This window comes from Hypomesus nipponensis, chromosome 9 (assembly GCF_054491055.1).
Source record: "Hypomesus nipponensis isolate SF chromosome 9, ASM5449105v1, whole genome shotgun sequence".
NCBI classification, from domain to species: Eukaryota; Metazoa; Chordata; class Actinopteri; order Osmeriformes; family Osmeridae; genus Hypomesus; species Hypomesus nipponensis.
In genome coordinates, this window is record NC_140369.1 from 4,427,318 (window position 1) to 4,445,000 (window position 17,683).

General features: G+C 50.1%; 1 protein-coding gene across 1 annotated transcript in view; it reads left to right on the plus strand.

The window, feature by feature from the left end:
- Nucleotides 1-17,683, plus strand: part of grm7 (glutamate metabotropic receptor 7) — a 104,302-nt gene that overhangs the window by 40,882 nt on the left and 45,737 nt on the right. The window contains exons 3-4 of the mRNA XM_084705486.1: nt 10,980-11,115; nt 11,389-11,543. Coding sequence (XP_084561612.1) covers nt 10,980-11,115; nt 11,389-11,543 — 291 coding nt within the window. The remainder of the gene's footprint in view (nt 1-10,979; nt 11,116-11,388; nt 11,544-17,683) is intronic.

The window sequence follows — 17,683 nt, forward strand, 5'->3', positions numbered from 1 at the left end:
TCCGCACCCTGCGTCAGCACCCTAGGCTGTGAACACTGATCCCAGGGCAGTCAGACTCTCACAGAATTCCTAAGGAGAGGAGACATTTGAAACCTTCTGAGAATCCCTGGCCGGGCTTTCTTTCATAGTTTTACTGCTGCTGATGAAGCTAAAACTGGAGGAAGAGGCAATGATAAACAGAGAGAGTGAGAGAGGGGAGTTAGAAAGAGTAGTGATAGTGAGAGGAGGGGGAGAAAAGAGGGAAATAGAGATGCTGAGAGAGAGAGGAGGGAGAGAAGAGGGAGAGAGAGATGCTGAAAGAGAGAGGAGGGAGAGAAGAGGGAAAGAGAGATGCTGAAAGAGAGAGGAGGGAGAGAAGAGGGAGAGAGAGATGCTGAAAGAGAGAGGAGGGAGAGAAGAGGGAAATAGAGATGCTGAGAGAGAGAGGAGGGAGAGAAGAGGGAGAGAGAGATGCTGAAAGAGAGAGGAGGGAGAGAAGAGGGAAAGAGAGATGCTGAAAGAGAGAGGAGGGAGAGAAGAGGGAAAGAGAGAAGCTGAAAGAGAGGGGAGGGATAGAGGGAGAGAAGAGAGATACTGAAAGAGAGAGTAGTGAGAGAGAGGGAGATTAGAGATGCTGAAATAGAGAGTTGTGAGAGAGAGGAAGAGAAGAGAGATACTGAAAGAGAGAGGCAGACACGAAGATAGACCCATGAATTTAATGCTATGGCTCTACCTCCCTTTTTCCATACCGCTATTTCTTTTTTATGACTCTCCGGCCACAGGCTGTTTTTGTAATTCTCTGTAGTAAAGCCCACAGTCTATGACCTGGATTCTGATAATACCCACTATGATTCAACTGTGTAGTTATTGTTTCATAGCGGGCCGCTTCACGTACCAGCCAGTGAAAGTATATGAGCAATCATTTCATGAACTACGTATGAACCAAGCCATGCCGAATGTGCAAAGAAATCTGGGGGGTGGGGGGGGGAGAGGGGTGCTGGGGTGGCGGGGGAGGGTAGTGTTGAATATTGACCATTTTCCTTGGCATGTCAAAGAAAATGTAAAAATATGCTTCTCATATGAGGTTCTTGTCCTCTGGTTCACCTGCCTAGCCCTGAGTCATCACTGTAATCAACGTGCAGAGACACTAAGAGACTAAGGGTCAAGCACTAATCACACACCGATATAACTAAATTTTTCAGTGCCAGCTAAAGGTCATCTAGCTTTGCCCTGAAGAAAATATAGCAGTCGACCTCTCTGTGTTCAATTTAATTGGCTTTTGTTTGTTTCTTTGGGTGTGAATCACCACGGTCCTCTGTGGTTCCTGTGGAAGACCTGCCTTCTCAGCGTGAGGTACACCTCTGACATGGTCATGCCTGGAGGTGGAAAAACTGACAAATGGAGTCTGACAGACTTGTTGTTGCTAAGAGCTCAACTAACCCTCCATTGTTTTTTCCAACAGAGGGATCATTATTTAGCAAGATCCATGCCCTGCCATAATCCTGGTCTCTCTCTCCATCTCTTTCTCTCTCTCTCTCTCTCTCTCTCTCTCTCTCTCTCTCTCTCCATCTCTCTTTCCATCTCATGGGCCGTGGTACCTGACAGGAGATGGCTGTGAGCTTCCCTGGCTGCTCGTGTGCTTGCCTGTCTGCTGCCACTTCACCAGAAGCCGGGGCCTCATTACCAACGTCTCCCTGGAACCTGGGAGGAGGCCATGCCGGTGAAAGATGCAAGCCTGTTAAATTGATTAGCCTGTCTGAGGTTCCTAAAGTTAGATCTACGAGGTTGTAGAGGTTGTAATGCCTGGTTCCTTGTTGAGACAGGAGTCGCTATCTTTCACCCAGGGCAGGTTCACGACTGTGTGCCAGTGATTGGAGCATAGTGGCAGTTGGTGTTACTTGGCGTCAGTTGGCTTCTGTTAGTGGCAGTTGGAAATGGTTTCAGATCTGTCATGTTACTTGCTGTGACGTGTTGGAGAAAGTGTGAGATCTCCATGAAGAAGGTATTCGTCGGCCAATTCTGACCAGTTTGAGATGAATGCTAGAATAAGAGCATGCAGGGTCCAAAGAGAAGATAATAGATTGTTCTCTCATTTTGTCAGCCCTTTTAGAAATAGTTCTCTCCTAAACATAGTCTTTTAGTGTGCCGAGAGAAAAGGCGAGCTGGAGAGGGAGGAGGAAGGGGGAGGGGGGATTCTGGCAGTGGATGAAGAAAGTGTTCAATGTCACCTGCTCTGTGCCAGACCTCTCAGTGGGAGCGGATGAAGGGCCAAGAGCCTGACCCTACCTCCCCCACACACACACACATTCACACACACACATTCACACACACACACACACACACACACACACACACACACACACACACATTCACACACACACACACATACTCACATTCACATACACGCACACCTGCATATATACATACACACACACATTTGCTGCTGACCACGTCTCCTAAGCTTGTCAGGATGCCTATTACGTTATCCTGTCCTTCATATGATGGATGGCAGGAAGAACAAGCATGAGGTTATCCCACAGTGCAACACACACACACACACTCTCACACACACGAAAAAGACACACATGCAAAAACATCCACACGCAAACCCCAAACACATGTATGATCTTGGTTTGAACTTGGCACGATCCGTTTTATTGCGTGTTTGAGGTGTGTTGATATTTTATTCATGTTGACTGGCTTGACCTGCAGCTTCCAATCTCTGGGAGGAGAAGGTCACTCATTGTGCCTTTTATTAGTTGGTGCTGAACATCAAAGTCATGGAAACAGTACAACAAGAAAAGAACCCCCCCAAAAAACTTGGCTGTCTTGCTTCAAGAATATTTCACACCCTTGAGAAATACTTTTTATTTTATTTATTTCAGCGACGCTCACATTAATATTTCACTTTTCAATCTCCTTGAATCTTGATTTGACACAATGGAAATCCCTTGCAATGACATCTGGTATTTGATGTCTGTGACAGCCAGTCAGAAAGATTCAGAACTCTCTCAGCAAACTACTTGTCCCAGCTGTCCCAGAGCAAAATGTTGCAGATTGCCTCAACAATGTCTGGCTTTAATGACATGTCGAAACGATCCCGGAATGTTCCTCCAACATGAGACATGTTGTTCCTCATTGGCACCTCAACTCGTTTGTTGCCATGGTAGCTGGGAGGCAGGGGTCTTCATCATCACCACTCCACCCCTCCCTTCTCCTTTTCTCTCCCCTCCCTTTTTCTTCTCTTTTCTCTTCTCCGTCTCTCCTCTCCTCTCCTTTTCTCTCCTATCCACTCCTCTTCCTTTCCTCTTTTCCTCTCCTCTCATTTACTCGGTTCATGATGAAAGCTTGACCCATTTAGGCCCGTCCTCATGATTTACTGCGTCTGTGAATAGGAATTTGTTTTCCACTCGAATCAACGGTTTCTCTGTTTTTTCACCAGCTCCTCTTACGTAACGTCTCCTGGTTCCACCAGAGTGTTGCCGTTCTGTGGTGGCCGACTGCACCCGCCCCCTTTCCCCCCCTGTTCGATACTCAACACAGTAGAATCAATAAAGTCTTCCTTTTCAATTTTCTCAGTGTCAGTCCCATTGAATGGTGTTAATTAGCAATCAATCGTTTTTTGGGGAAGAACTTAAACAAAGATTAATTGATTGATTGATGCTCTGTCACTGCAGAAGAAAACAAGGAAATTGCTCAATTGCCTCTTTTCAGATGTTAATGTTGTGCCTCTGAAAGAGAGTCTGGGGTCCAGCCTGATAGACAAAAGGTTCCTGCAGAGGAGAAAGGCACTGAATTATAATCCATCCATGAGTATGTGAATGGACAGCATCCCAATCCGGCTACAGACAGAACTGCAGAGCAGAGATCCCTGTTGGTTGTGCGTTCTCTCTCTGCGAGTGCAGCCTCAGAGCGGATGTTGGTCTGAGATATTGAGGCCCAGGCTGTGGGAGTCTTGTCCTGGCAGAGGCCATCGCATAAGTTGGCTGTCTTCCATGATTCTGTCTTCCAATGCGCCCCTCGCTTTATCTCTCTCCTGTTTCTTTCCCTCTCTCTTGCTTTCTTTCTCTGTCTTTAGCCCTCTCACTCTCTGCTTCTCTCTCTCTCTCTCTCTCTCTCTCTCTCTCTCTCTCTCTGCACCCACTCTTTCCCCTTGAACTTATCTTTCTCTCCATCTTTCCGTCTCCCTTTTCCTTCCCTCTCCCTAGCTCTCTCTACCTCTCTTTTTCTCTTCCTCTCTTATTCTCTCCCTCTCTCCTTCTTATTCTCTCTCTCCCTCCCTCCCTCCCTCCCTCCCTCCCTCCCTCCCTCCCTCCCTCCCTCCCTCCCTCCCTCCCTCCCTCCCTCCCTCCCTCCCTCCCTCCCTCCCTCCCTCCCTCCCTCCCTCCCTCCCTCCCTCCCTCCCTCCCTCCCTCCCTCCCTCCCTCCCTCCCTCCCTCCCTCCCTCCCTCCCTCCCTCCCTCCCTCCCTCCCTCCCTCCCTCCCTCCCTCGCCAGTTTCCTCTGTATTCTGCCCTAACCGGCACCCTGCACCCTGCACCCTGCACCTCAAGGTCGACTCCACTGCTGTAAATCTCCTGGAACATCCTAGCAGAGAGGAGATGCACAGCACAGGGAACAACATTTTGGCTGTAATTCATTACTTCTGTTGCCCATGAACAATAGACAAAGAAGGTGGAGGGGTACATAATTATTTGATTCGTAGCCTGCTGTAAGGGTAAACTAATGCAAATTCTATGTGTTTGTGTAAGCATAAAATAGGTCTCACATAAGAGATATTTTTATCACAACTACAAAACAGCTGTATACAAGTCGTAATAAGGTGGTTTCGCAGCTGATTTATCCTTTCAAAAGCGAGTTTTAAGTTGAACAAAAGGACAGAGCACTTATCTAGATGTTTGAGAATTAGTTAAAAACTTTTCTAAGTTGTGTACTGTAGGTTTTTATAGAGATTGGGTCTAAACTTTGCACTTAGGAGAAAAAAGAGGGTTCCCTGTCTCTCTGTGTCTCTTTTTCTTTCTCTTTCCGTTTGATTCGCTTCATCTCTTCCATTCTCTCTCCTCACATCAGATGCTTCCTGCCGATGACAGACAAACAAGGTTAGATAAAAGTGTATGTCTGAGACAAAAGTCCAGTCCTTTTGAAAAGCACAGTCCCTCAGGACCAGTCCCTCAGGACGACTCGATCCGTCTTAGGGAAGCCCTTTCATACGTCTGTTTACAGTAGCTTCTGTGTCGTGTTTTCACTTCAGACACTCCGACCAGTTACTTACTGTACACATGATTGTCTCTCATGGTTATGTAAAGTTACTCAGAAAACACTGTACAATATCTAGACAATTTTACAGACTGTTTTGCCATAAACGTAGACCTTGTTCTATATTCTAAGCCTTTCTGGTCCTGGCTTCTTATTTAATGTAATCAACAATGCTTGCTGATAAAGCTTTAGAGAAATTCAATAATAACGATTTCCTATCAAAATTCTCTCCTTGAAAAATTTGAAATACTGACTTATCACAAGATGATACTTGTTCATTGCAGTGATAGTCACAGTATTTCCGAATTCTTAATTACACTTTGGAGTCCATGCGATGTCAGCATGGCCGTTAGGATCGGTCAGGAGAGAATGAGGACTCGCTCGTTCTGACTCTCCTCCAAGCTTATGTCAGGTCCGGTCGCTGCACAATGAAGTTCAATTTTACCTTACTCCCAAGGCCTGGATACCGCCATGGATTAACCTGAAAATGATTACCTGGATAAATATTGTATCTCGGATGATCCAGGTATTCTGGGATTGGCCCCCTGGGGCCCCGAGTCGCCGGGCAGACTGCCGAGGAGGTGATAAGTCCTGCTCTTTATGAGAAGCCTCTCAGTGTCTGGGCCGAGGACAGTGTGTCAGCTGCCTTGCGGGCACCTCGAAGCTCTGGTCATGCGTGACTGATAGCTCCCCAGAGCCAGGGCTGAGATTCTCCCAGTGCATCTGCAGCGAGTACCTACTACTGTGCTGTGCTGTGCAGTGCAGTAGTACTGTGCTGTGCTGTGCAGTAGTACTGTGCTGTGCTGTGCAGTGCAGTAGTACTGTGCTGTACTTTGCACTGCAGTGCTGTACTTTGCTGTGCCGTACTTTGCAGTGCAGTGCAGTGCAGTAGTACTGTGCTGTACTTTGCACTGCAGTGCTGTACATTGCTGTGCCGTACTTTGCAGTGCTGTGCTGTACTTTGCTGTGCTGTGCAGTACTGTACTGTGCTGTACTTTGCAGTGCTGTGCTGTGAGGTGCAGTACTGTGCAGTACTGTACAAATCTGTGCCCTCACCTGAGTGCTGAAGTCTCTGTTGAGACATTTTTGGTCGATGGCTGTAAAGAAATTTAACAACGAGGCTACCATGGCAACAAATGAGCTTAGGTGCAGGAGAGGAGCAGCATGGCTCTAAAACAAGATCCATTTTCTCCACAGTCAGTCGGAAGGGGATATATATGCACGTACATAGCCTATATCTACTCTATATGTATGAATATAAAAAGAGAGAGAGAGGTAGTCAGTGGGCGAGAGACAGAAATGGAGAGAGAGAGAGACCAGGAGATAAGGAGCTGGCAGGTGCTTTATTTCAACAGGATTTAGGAAGATGAACTGTTACTCTAAGCTCCATATGACCTCCCCCTGACGGATCTGAGATATCTTCTCTCCTGTACTGGTTACAGTCTTACTTGCCTGTTTAGAATAGTGGCAGTTTGGTTACAGTGTTCCCTGCCTGTTTAAAGTCCTGGTGACTTGGTTACAGTCCAATCTCGCTGGTTACAATCTTTCCAGCCTGTTTACAGTTTTGGTTGCCAAGTGACAATCTAACCTGCCTGCCTGCAGACCTACCTGTTCTCAGTCATGCCTGCCTGGTTATACAGTTACCTAGTTACAGACGTGGCCCATTCTGATAGGGTGTTCCAGCAGTATAACCCTCCTCCACGCACCCGCCGATGTCTGTATGGACCTGTCTCCTGCTGACCCTCGAGTATGCCATCTGACAGTCTCTCTCTCTTTCTCTCTTTCTCTCTCTCTCTCTCTCTCTCTCTCTCTCTCTCTCTCTCTCTCTCTCTCTCTCTCTCTCCCTCCCTCTCTCTCTCTCTCTCTCTCTCTCTCTCTCTCTCTCTCTCTTTCAATCTCCCTCTTTTTCCCTCTCTCTTTCATTCTCGTTCGCACTCTCTCTCTCTCTCTCTCTCTCTCTCTCTCTCTCTCTCTCTCTCATTCTTTCTCTCTTTCAGTCTCTCTCTCTCTTTTGCCCTCTGTTTCATTCTCTTTTGCACTCTCTCTCTTTAATCCTCTCATTCTCTCTTTAATCTCTCTTTTCTCTCACTAGTTCATCCTTTCATTCTCTGTAATCTCTCTTTTCTCTCTTTAATCTCTCTTTTCTCTCACTATTTCACTCTTTCACTCTCTGTTTATCGCTTTCTCTCTTTTTCTACTTTTCTCTCTCTACCTCTCTCTCTCGTTATGTCTCTCTGTATCCCTCTCTCCCTATCTCTCTCTCTACCTCTCTCTCTCGTTATGTCTCTCTGTACCCCTCTCTCCCTATCTCTCTCTCTACCTCTCTCTCTCGTTATGTCTCTCTGTACCCCTCTCTCCCTATCTCTCTCTCTACCTCTCTCTCTCGTTATGTCTCTCTGTACCCCTCTCTCCCTATCTCTCTCTCTACCCCTCTCTCTATCTCATGGAGCAGTAATGTTACGGTAACTCCAGGTGGGGAGTAAATTGTGCCAATAATGATGACAAGTGCCTGGAATCCCAAACATTCATTTCACAGAGAGCTCTGATCGCTCTTCAAGTGGTATGATAAAAAAGCAATACATCAACAAGCTCTGAAGAACCAATTAAGAGGGGCTGTCTGTCAAACTAATGTTGTGAGCCCCGATACAGTCGCCATGTAAAACCTCAGTCTACACCTGGCAAGCAAATGAGCCATCAACACCCTAGCACAGAGAAGGAGGGAGGAGAGGAGCGAGGGAGCACAGGAGGAGAGGAGTGAGGGAGCACAGGAGAAGAGGAGTGAGGGAGGAGAGGAGTGAGGGAGGAGAGGAGGAGAGGAGTGAGGGAGGAGAGGAGTGAGGGAGGAGAGGAGGAGAGGAGTGAGGGAGCAGAGGAGGAGAGGAGCGAGGGAGCACAGGAGGAGAGGAGTGAGGTAGCACAGGAGAAGAGGAGTGAGGGAGGAGAGGAGGAGAGGAGCGAGGGAGCAGAGGAGGAGAGGAGCGAGGGAGCAGAGGAGGAGAGGAGCGAGGGAGCACAGGAGGAGAGGAGTGAGGGAGCACAGGAGAAGAGGAGTGAGGGAGGAGCGGAGTGAGAGAGCAGAGGAGGAGAGGAGTGAGGGAGCACAGGAGAAGAGGAGTGAGGGAGGAGATGAGGAGAGGAGCGAGGGAGCAGAGGAGGAGAGGAGTGAGGGAGCAGAGGAGGAGAGGAGTGAGGGAGGAGAGGAGCGAGGGAGCAGAGGAGGAGAGGAGCGAGGGAGCACAGGAGAAGAGGAGTGAGGGAGGAGCGGAGTGAGGGAGCAGACGAGGAGAGGAGTGAGGGAGCACAGGAGAAGAGGAGTGAGGGAGGAGAGGAGCGAGGGAGGAGAGGAGTGAGGGAGCAGAGGAGGAGAGGAGCGAGGGAGCACAGGAGAAGAGGAGTGAGGGAGGAGAGGAGCGAGGGAGGAGAGGAGTGAGGGAGCAGAGGAGGAGAGGAGCGAGGGAGCACAGGAGAAGAGGAGTGAGGGAGCACAAGAGAAGAGGAGTGAGGGAGGAGAGGAGGAGAGGAGTGAGGGAGGAGAGGAGGAGAGGAGTGAGGGAGGAGAGGAGGAGAGGAGTGAGGGAGGAGAGGAGGAGAGGAGTGAGGGAGCAGAGGAGGAAAGGAGTGAGGGAGCACAGGAGGAGAGGAGTGAGGGAGCAGAAGAGGAGAGGAGCGAGGGAGAAGAGAGAGATGGGGAGCAAGGAGGTGGATGCTGGTGTGTGTGAGTGGATGGGGGGGGGGCTGGGTGACTTGAAAGACAGACAGCAGAGAGGGAAAGAGAGGGAGAGGGAAAGAGAGGAGCAATAGAGTGGAGAGAGAGGGCCAATAGAGAGAGAGAGAGACAGAAAGACGAGGGATAGCAATGAGGGAGAGACTTGCATGTGTCTCATGGTTAGACTGTCATCTGAGCGTGTTATGCGTTTGTGATTTACGGAGGTCACGCATGGGGGGGCGGGGGTAGACCACACCTTTGCATTTGGACGAGCAGTGTGCCCTTGTGTAGGACTCTTTCTAAATCAGCCCTCATTTGTTTCCTGTCCTGTCGGAGTATGAGCTGAGCTCAGGTGCAACCCGGTCTTCCTCTGAGCCGTTTAACAACAAGCGCCCCGGCTGTTTACCGACCGAATAGCCCTGATCTGACACATACCTCAGCTTCAAGGCCTGTATTGCACGTTAACGCACTGTTCTGCTGGTCACAGAGCATTACTGCCCTTTTTACTGTGACTACTGTACCGTATGGAATTCTCTCTCTCCTGTTTTTGATAATTGTACCGAACAAAAGCGGATCAGGGTGAGCTTGGTGTTGTGTTCTGGCACAAGCAGAGAGAAGGATTATGGGAGCTAATCTGGGAACACATCTCCACTGTTCGGCTGAGCACACGCAGCCAAGCGAGCTGTGTTGGTCCGCATACAAAGGTGGAACAGAAGCTGGAACACACAGAGCTAAGTCCGTGACCAACCTTGGGGGGTTGTTCAACAAAGTGTGTGTGAATGCGTGTGTGTGTTTGTGTTTAACTATCCTTATGGGGACCGTATGTCCTGTGGGGCTCTTTTGCTTGGACCTTATAACTTCAAATGCTTTTCTCAGGGGGTTTTAGGGTTAAAATTACATTAAGGGTTAGGGTTAAGTCGTAAGAGAGAGCTCCATTTTTTATGGGAGTGAATGGTCTGGCCCCACTAATATAGAAAAACAAACCTTGGTGTGTTTGTTTGTGTGTGTGTGCGCGATGTTGCCCAGAGACGAGCGTCGTTTCTGGCATTCTCCAACACAACACTCGAGGGTCAACGCTGTTACATTCTCCAGCAGACACGTTCCGTTGACGACGGGCGTGCAGGCAGAAATGTGATTGGCACGTCTCTCACACAGGACGTCATGGCACGTCAACACACAACGACCGTCACCTGGAGGATTCCGATTTCTCGCTTTGTAACAACCGCTGACAGATAGAAACCCATCAAGTCCTTTCAGGCGGTTCCAGGAGCTGTTGGTCGTCCCGGAGACGGTACGAAGGCTTGTCTTCCCTGCAGGGATTTCAAAAGTACAGTATGTGTCACAGATCACACACAGCGGAACAGTTGCCAAACTACAGTTAGCGTGGAGTTTCTCTAATCTGTGTGAAGAATTCTTTATACATACTGTCTTACAGGTTGACTCACTTCCCCTCGTCTCTCTCAAACACTCTTCCGTGTCAATTGCAGTTCATAATCTCAATTGTGTTCGTTCTTCAATGATCATATCCATGTATTGAACACTAGTGAAACAAGGCATTCACAGAGTAATCCAGTACCCAGGATTCATCACATGCAGGAAGTCTGGGACCAAACTGCGGCTACCTGGGCTGTGGGAAAACATCCAGAAAGGAGCTTCTCAAAAAGCTGTCTAATTATCTAGCTCCGAAAACACCGGGGTGCTGCAAGCCTGTGCAAGAACTGTCAACAGTTGTAATGGCAATTTTTGACATAACACAGTCCAAACATTGCCACAAAAATATTCCTTCTTACATTCGGCTGAGATGTATTCATTGTTTGTCGATTGTGTGCAAAATAATCCCCATGAATTCTAATGATTTCAGTCAAACTTAATCACGTTTCGAACTCCAGGGTTTAAAGAAATGTTTAACCTTTCTCGACAGACTGCACTTGAGGGATTCCATGTACGTCTTTTTTTGTTGCTCTCTGTTCCTCCCTCCATCTATTCCTCCCTCCTCCCCCCTGCTGAGAAGTCATTATTTCTGCCCTTCTCCTCCCCAGGTGGCATCTGCATCGCCCAGTCCCTGAAGATCCCCCACGATCACAAGCCATCTGACTTCGACAAGATCATTCGCTTGTTGCTAGACACGCGATACGCCCGCGCCATCATCATTTTCGCCTCGGATGAAGACATACGGTACGGAGAGAGAGACAGAGACAGAAAAGAGAGACAGAAAAGAGAGGCAGAAAAGACGGAGAGAGAGAGATAAAAAGAGGGTTAACTGGTGTAAATGTAAAAGAGGCAGACTGGGTGCTTTTCAGTTGCAAATAAATAGCATGTGCCACTTAAGTGTGTGTTCTTCTGTGTGTGTTTGTGTGTGTGTGTGTGTTTATAATCCCTTTTCTCATCACCCAGCGGGTCTGACTGTAAGGTCACTCAATAATATTGTGTGTGTGTGTCTACCAACAGGGGTGTCCTGAACGCCAGTAAACGAGCAGACCAAGTGGGTCACTTTGTGTGGATCGGCTCAGACAGCTGGGGGGCCAAGAACAGTCCCATCCACGGACTGGAGGACGCCGCCATTGGCGCTGTGACCATCCTCCCCAAGAGAACCTCCATCCCTGGTAGGTCTGCCTCCCACGGTGCTCCCACGCTGGGGGGACCCCCTGCCCAGTCTGCCCTAGGTAGCAAGACCAGCTGAGTTAGGGATGTCCTGCTGTACCCATCCAGCTCTCTGTCACAGCAGGGGGCCAGTCTCTCTCTTCATGACCACTTAGTGCCCCTGCTCATGGCCTCAGACAGTGTCCGTATGTCCTGGTGCATAACTGTCAGTGCAGTGCAGAGCCCAGGAAAGTGAGACCTTCAGACTGGCTGGTAAACTCTGCCGGAGTGACCCTGGGCTGCCTGGCCGAGTGACTCGCTGAGTGATTGAACGGCGGGCTGGCTGGCTGGCTGATTGGCTGGATTGTTAGGGCTGGACGGCTGACTCAGTGACTGGGATGGAAAACGGGCTGTATTAGAAGGGCTGACTGGTTAACTGGCTGGATGACTATGGCTTGATGACCGAACGACTGACAGTCAGACGACTGGCTTAGCTGTTAGCTGGCTGACTGGTTGATTAGCTGGCTGGCTGGCAGCGGGGGCTGGCTTGCTGACTGCTTCTCATTATTAGCTGTGGGGGACCAACAGGTGGCATGCTAATAGAGGCCCCCTCAGAGCCTGTCTGGGATACTGCCCCTCTTTATTGGCTCATCATTTATGTTCCCTCTTCCCTGACCTCGGGGGGAGAAAGGAGGGGCGGGGATGGGTGCGTGATGAGGGGCCCGGCTCATTGAGGAGAGAAGAGGAAAGAGAGGGAGAGGAAGGGGGAGGGGGAGGGAGAGAAATGCAGAGTTTGAGCTGAAAAGAGAGATTGAGAGTGAAGGATTTCGAATTTGAGGTTGAGCCAATGAGTGAGTGAGTGAGTGAGTGAGTGAGAGAGAGAGAGGGAAAAAGGGAGGGTGAAGAGAGAATTTGATCTAGAGAGAGAGAGTGAGCGAGAGAGGCAGAGGCAGAGGCAGAGGCAGAGGCAGAGAGAGAGAGAGAGAGAGAGAGAGAGAGAGAGAGAGAGAGAGAGAGAGAGAGAGAGAGAGAGAGAGAGAGAGAGAGAGAGAGAGAGAGAGAGAGAGAGAGAGAGAGAGAGAGAGAGAGAAGAGGGAGGGAGCTAGAACACAACGATAGAGATTGAGACAGAGAGAATAAAAAAAGAGAGAGACAGACTGACAGAATTGGATCTAAAGACACAAAGTTATTTGGAGGTAAGGAGGCAGGGAGAGAGAGTCAGGTTGATCAGCACTGTAGGCTCTGGTCTCTGTGTGGCTGTCCTCCTCTGGTCTCTGTGTGGCTGTCCTCCTCTGGTTTCAGTGTGGCTGTCCTCCTCTGGTCTCTGTGTGGCTGTCCTCCTCCGGTCTCTGTGTGGCTGTCCTCCTCTGGTCTCTGTGTGGCTGTCCTCCTCTGGTCTCTGTGTGGCTGTCCTCCTCCGGTCTCTGTGTGGCTGTCCTCCTCTGGTCTCTGTGTGGCTGTCCTCCTCTGGTCTCAGTGTGGCTGTCCTCCTCTGGTCTCAGTGTGGCTGTCCTCCTCTGGTCTCTGTGTGGCTGTCCTCCTCTGGTCTCTGTGTGGCTGTCCTCCTCTGGTCTCAGTGTGGCTGTCCTCCTCTGGTCTCAGTGTGGCTGTCCTCCTCTGGTCTCTGTGTGGCTGTCCTCCTCTGGTCTCAGTGTGGCTGTCCTCCTCTGGTCTCTGTGTGGCTGTCCTCCTCTGGTCTTAGTGTGACTGTCCTCCTCTGGTCTCAGTGTGGCTGTCCTCCACTGGTTTCAGTGTGGCTGTCCTCCTCTGGTCTTAGTGTGGCTGTCCTCCTCTGGTCTCAGTGTGGCTGTCCTCCTCTGGTCTCTGTGTGGCTGTCCTCCTCTGGTCTTAGTGTGGCTGTCCTCCTCTGGTCTCTGTGTGGCTGTCCTCCTCTGGTTTCAGTGTGGCTGTCCTCCTCTGGTTTCAGTGTGGCTGTCCTCCTCTGGTCTCTGTGTGGCTGTCCTCCTCTGGTCTCAGTGTGGCTGTCCTCCTCTGGTCTCAGTGTGGCTGTCCTCCTCTGGTCTCAGTGTGGCTGTCCTCCACTGGTTTCAGTGTGGCTGTCCTCCTCTGGTCTTAGTGTGGCTGTCCTCCTCTGGTCTCAGTGTGGCTGTCCTCCTCTGGTCTCAGTGTGGCTGTCCTCCTCTGGTCTCTGTGTGGCTGTCCTCCTCTGGTCTTAGTGTGGCTGTCCTCCTCTGGTCTCAGTGTGGCTGTCCTCCTCTGGTCTCTGTGTGGCTGTCCTCCTCTGGTCTCAGTGTGGCTGTCCTCCTCTGGTCTCAGTGTGGCTGTCCTCCTCTGGTCTCAGTGTGGCTTTCCTCCTCCTGCTGGTCTCTGTTTGGCTGTCCAAATCCTGCTGCTGGGCCCTGCTGAGTTAAAGCCACATGCAAAGCCAATTACGCCAACAACAAAAAGCTTCATCACTGCTTGTTACGCTTCAAGACCACAACAGCTGCCACAGAAACCCTCTCTCGCCACTCACTTACCCTGGCGACCACAGTGGGGGGTTGAGGCACGACTTGTGACCAGGGTGACTGGCATGATACTGACACAATGCAGCAACTGGAGTTGAAGGTGACGTAGTGCCATGCTTTTGATCATTCGAGAATCCAGTCAACATGATCCTTCTGATCAATACGAGCTTGAACTGGTGTATTGCAGTTCAGAAGATGCCTGCTGTCCCTAAGCCTAACACACAGGCCTCCATGGGAGCTGCACACAACAGCAGCTCTTTGTTTTAGTACAAATACAGGGTTTATACTGGTGTGTTTCTGTTTGTTGGGCGTGTGTGTGTTGGTGCATGTGTGTAGGTGTGTGTATGTGAGAGGACAGTCGATGGGCACGGTTGTTGAGTTGAATCTTTCGGGGCCATGTATAATACATGACTCATATCTGAAGTGATGGACGGATGAGTTTCTAACTCATGTCCCTGCAGCGACACAAAGCCCAATAATACATAAATAAATATATAAATAAATCAAATCCTTCTTCCCTATCACACATTTCTCTGTTATCGAATCAAATATGATCCATTTCTTCTCATGCTGCTTCTATTCTTGAGGGTCCTTCCTTGCAGGTCTGGGGAGGTGGTTATTATTATTATTTTTTTCTGCTCTCATTCTCTGTTTGATTGGTTGTCAGTGCTCTGACTGCTTATGTACCAGTTAACAAGCTCAGCCTGAGCTGTCCCTTGCAGCCTGGCAGCCTGTCAGCCTGCATCTCCCCCGTGACGGAGAGTGAGATGGAGGAGAGCGAGGGTGAGGGAGATGGAGGAGAGAGAGGGTGAGGGAGGTGGAGGAGAGCGAGGGTGAGGGAGATGGAGGAGAGCGAGGGTGAGGGAGATGGAGGAGGGTGAGGGAGATGGAGGAGAGCGAGGGTGAGGGAGATGGAGGAGGGTGAGGGAGATGGAGGAGGGTGTGGGAGATGGAGGAGGGTGTGGGAGATGGAGGAGAGCGAGGGTGTGGGAGATGGAGAAGAGCGAGGGTGAGGGAGATGGAGGTGAGCGAGGGTGAGGGAGATGGAGGAGAACGAGGGTGAGGGAGATGGAGGAGAGCGAGGGTGTGGGAGATGGAGGAGAGCGAGGGTGAGGGAGATGGAGGAGTGGAGACGCTCCAGCCCAGACGCAGATCACGTAACGGGGCTTTAGCTCAGCTCACGCACACCCATCTCAACCCCAATCTCCTTTCTTATATCCTCATTATCTTTTCACTCATGCCCCCCCCCCCAGTCCTCTCCCCTCCTCTCACTTGTCTTCTGCCATTCTTCCTCCTTGCACGATGAAGGTTTCACCTTCATCCGAGACTGAAATCAGAGGTGAACATGTTCGTCTTGATTTCTCTTTGAATCAGCGACCCTTTCAAACGGGCGGAGAGGTTGGATCTTTTAACGAGGGCGAAGGAGTAGAAAGCCGTCTGCTATCCCGCTTCCCGCTAGGATTATTCTCGCTCTCTAGTCGACGTTTCGTTCGGCCGTTGGATTCACAGCTTGGGACTGGGGGTGGGCTGTGATCTCCAACAGTGCCTGTTTGTTTGGCTGCTTGTTGTTCCTTAGATGGTGCCCTGCAACAGGGGGGTTCTGGGGGTTCTGGCTGGCCCCCACGCTCGGGGCTGCCTGCTGCCGTCTGGTCCCCAAACCACCATCTCCCCCACCTCCGGCACCCCCACCACCACCACCACCACCCCCCGCTGGCATTTGGGCACACACAACTCATGTGAATGCATGAAGGTAGATGCACACACTGAAAGCTACACAAACGTACACACACACACACACATACACATAGGGGTACACACATAGTGTACACACATGGAAATACAGTTGACAAAATATTGACACAATCTTCGTGCATAAACAACTGCATTCATGACGTAAATTGTTGTTGGCAGTCAGATGTCCAGGCTTTTTATATACTTGACTGTTTTCTGCTGTTTTGGTTTATTCATTCATATCAAGTCGTCGTTTTGAATGTTCCACATCTTTACTTTTCATGCACCCGAATGCAGAATTTCCACTCCACCTTCCCTTTCAGAAACGTGTTCATCAATGCTTGAAGTCACGCTTATAAGCACAAGCACACAAAACCACAAGTTCATGTCTGACATTTATATAAGTGATCTATGCCAGTGATTTCTGTTTAGTCTCTTCAGTCAGACATCAAACTGGGGGAAAGTTTCCCTAGTTAGTTTGAGTACTGTTCTGTAAGTGGAACATATAAACAAAGTCCTTGTTTACTCGCTAAATGCAGTTATTGTGCTCGGAGCAGAAACATTTTGGAGTTTGGTTCTTGTTAGTACAGTACATTTCTGAAGTTTCTCTTCTTTTAAGAAAGCAATATTTAATCTAACATTGATACCCTTAGCCGTAATAATACTGCACTAGCCCTTAATCTTTTCCTTTTCTCCACCTCCCTTTTTCTGTTTGTTTCTGTCTTCTCGAGAGATTTGGCATTACTGAAGAGAAAATAAACGACATAAATATCTTCATGTTCCATTTCTATGACATACAGAAGCATTTTATATTCTAAATGTGCAAGTATTTATGACACGTTCGCTACCCTTCATTCACACAAATGATCGCACCGATGAATCAGAATGTAATTGTCTGCAGTGCCCTTCCCGACAAGAGCTTCGAGAATTCTGGCACATGCATAATGCAGAAGCTTTGGCAGAACTTTCTAGTTTCTCTCAGTCCTGAGGTGTCTTATCAATCGATCAGCCCAACAGGCGTCTCTTATCTATCCGGGGAAACCTCATCCCCTGCTTCCTAACAGTGCTGTTAACTATCCTGTCTCTTCTGTTGTTGTCCCGGGTTCACTCCTCCAGGTGTCCAGCTGCCTCGCTAAAACCCAGAGGGGGCTTTTATACGACTGATATACGAGAGGCGAAAAACAAACAACAGTTGTTTCACTGACAGTTTATGGATGCAAGTTCATTTATTGTCGAAGAACCACATGTTGACCACGGCTTGTTGAAGCGGTAGCCGGCAATGGTTGTTTCGACAGACCCATGACGTGCTCCTCTGAAGTGTGTAGGTGCTGAGAGGGGCAGCCGGGCTGAAAGAGGCAGCCGGGCTGAGAAAGGCAGCCGGGCTGAGAGAGGCAGCCGGGGCTGAGAGAGGCAGCCGGGCTGAGAGAGGCAGCCGGGGCTGAGAGAGGCAGCCGGGCTGAGAGAGGCAGCCGGGGCTGAGAGAGGCAGCCGGGGCTGAGAGAGGCAGCCGGGGCTGAGAGAGGCAGCCGGGGCTGAGAGAGGCAGCCGGGGCTGAGAGAGGCAGCGGGCTGAAAGGCAGCCAGACTGAGAGAGGCAGCGGGCTGAGAGAGGCAGCCGGGCTGAGAGAGGCAGCCGGGGCTGAGAGAGGCAGCCGTGGCTGAGAGAGGCAGCCGGGGCTGAGAGAGGCAGCCGGGGCTGATAGAGGCAGCCGGGCTGAAAGGCAGCCAGGCGTGAGTCAGCAGTCATTGAAGAGGTTGCGATGCAGCACTGATTATTGAGGCCAGGTGATCTGTTGTCTTAGCTTCTTTGTCCCTGAGGGCAAAGGCGCCGGGCGCCGTTTGATCTTCCCGTGACACTCCTGGCGACCCCGCCACCATCACGCCCCACCCCGCCACAGAAGAGAGGCTGAGTGTGCACTTCAAGCCCCCAATTGTGTATCTACTGTGTCAGGTGCTCCAGTCCCT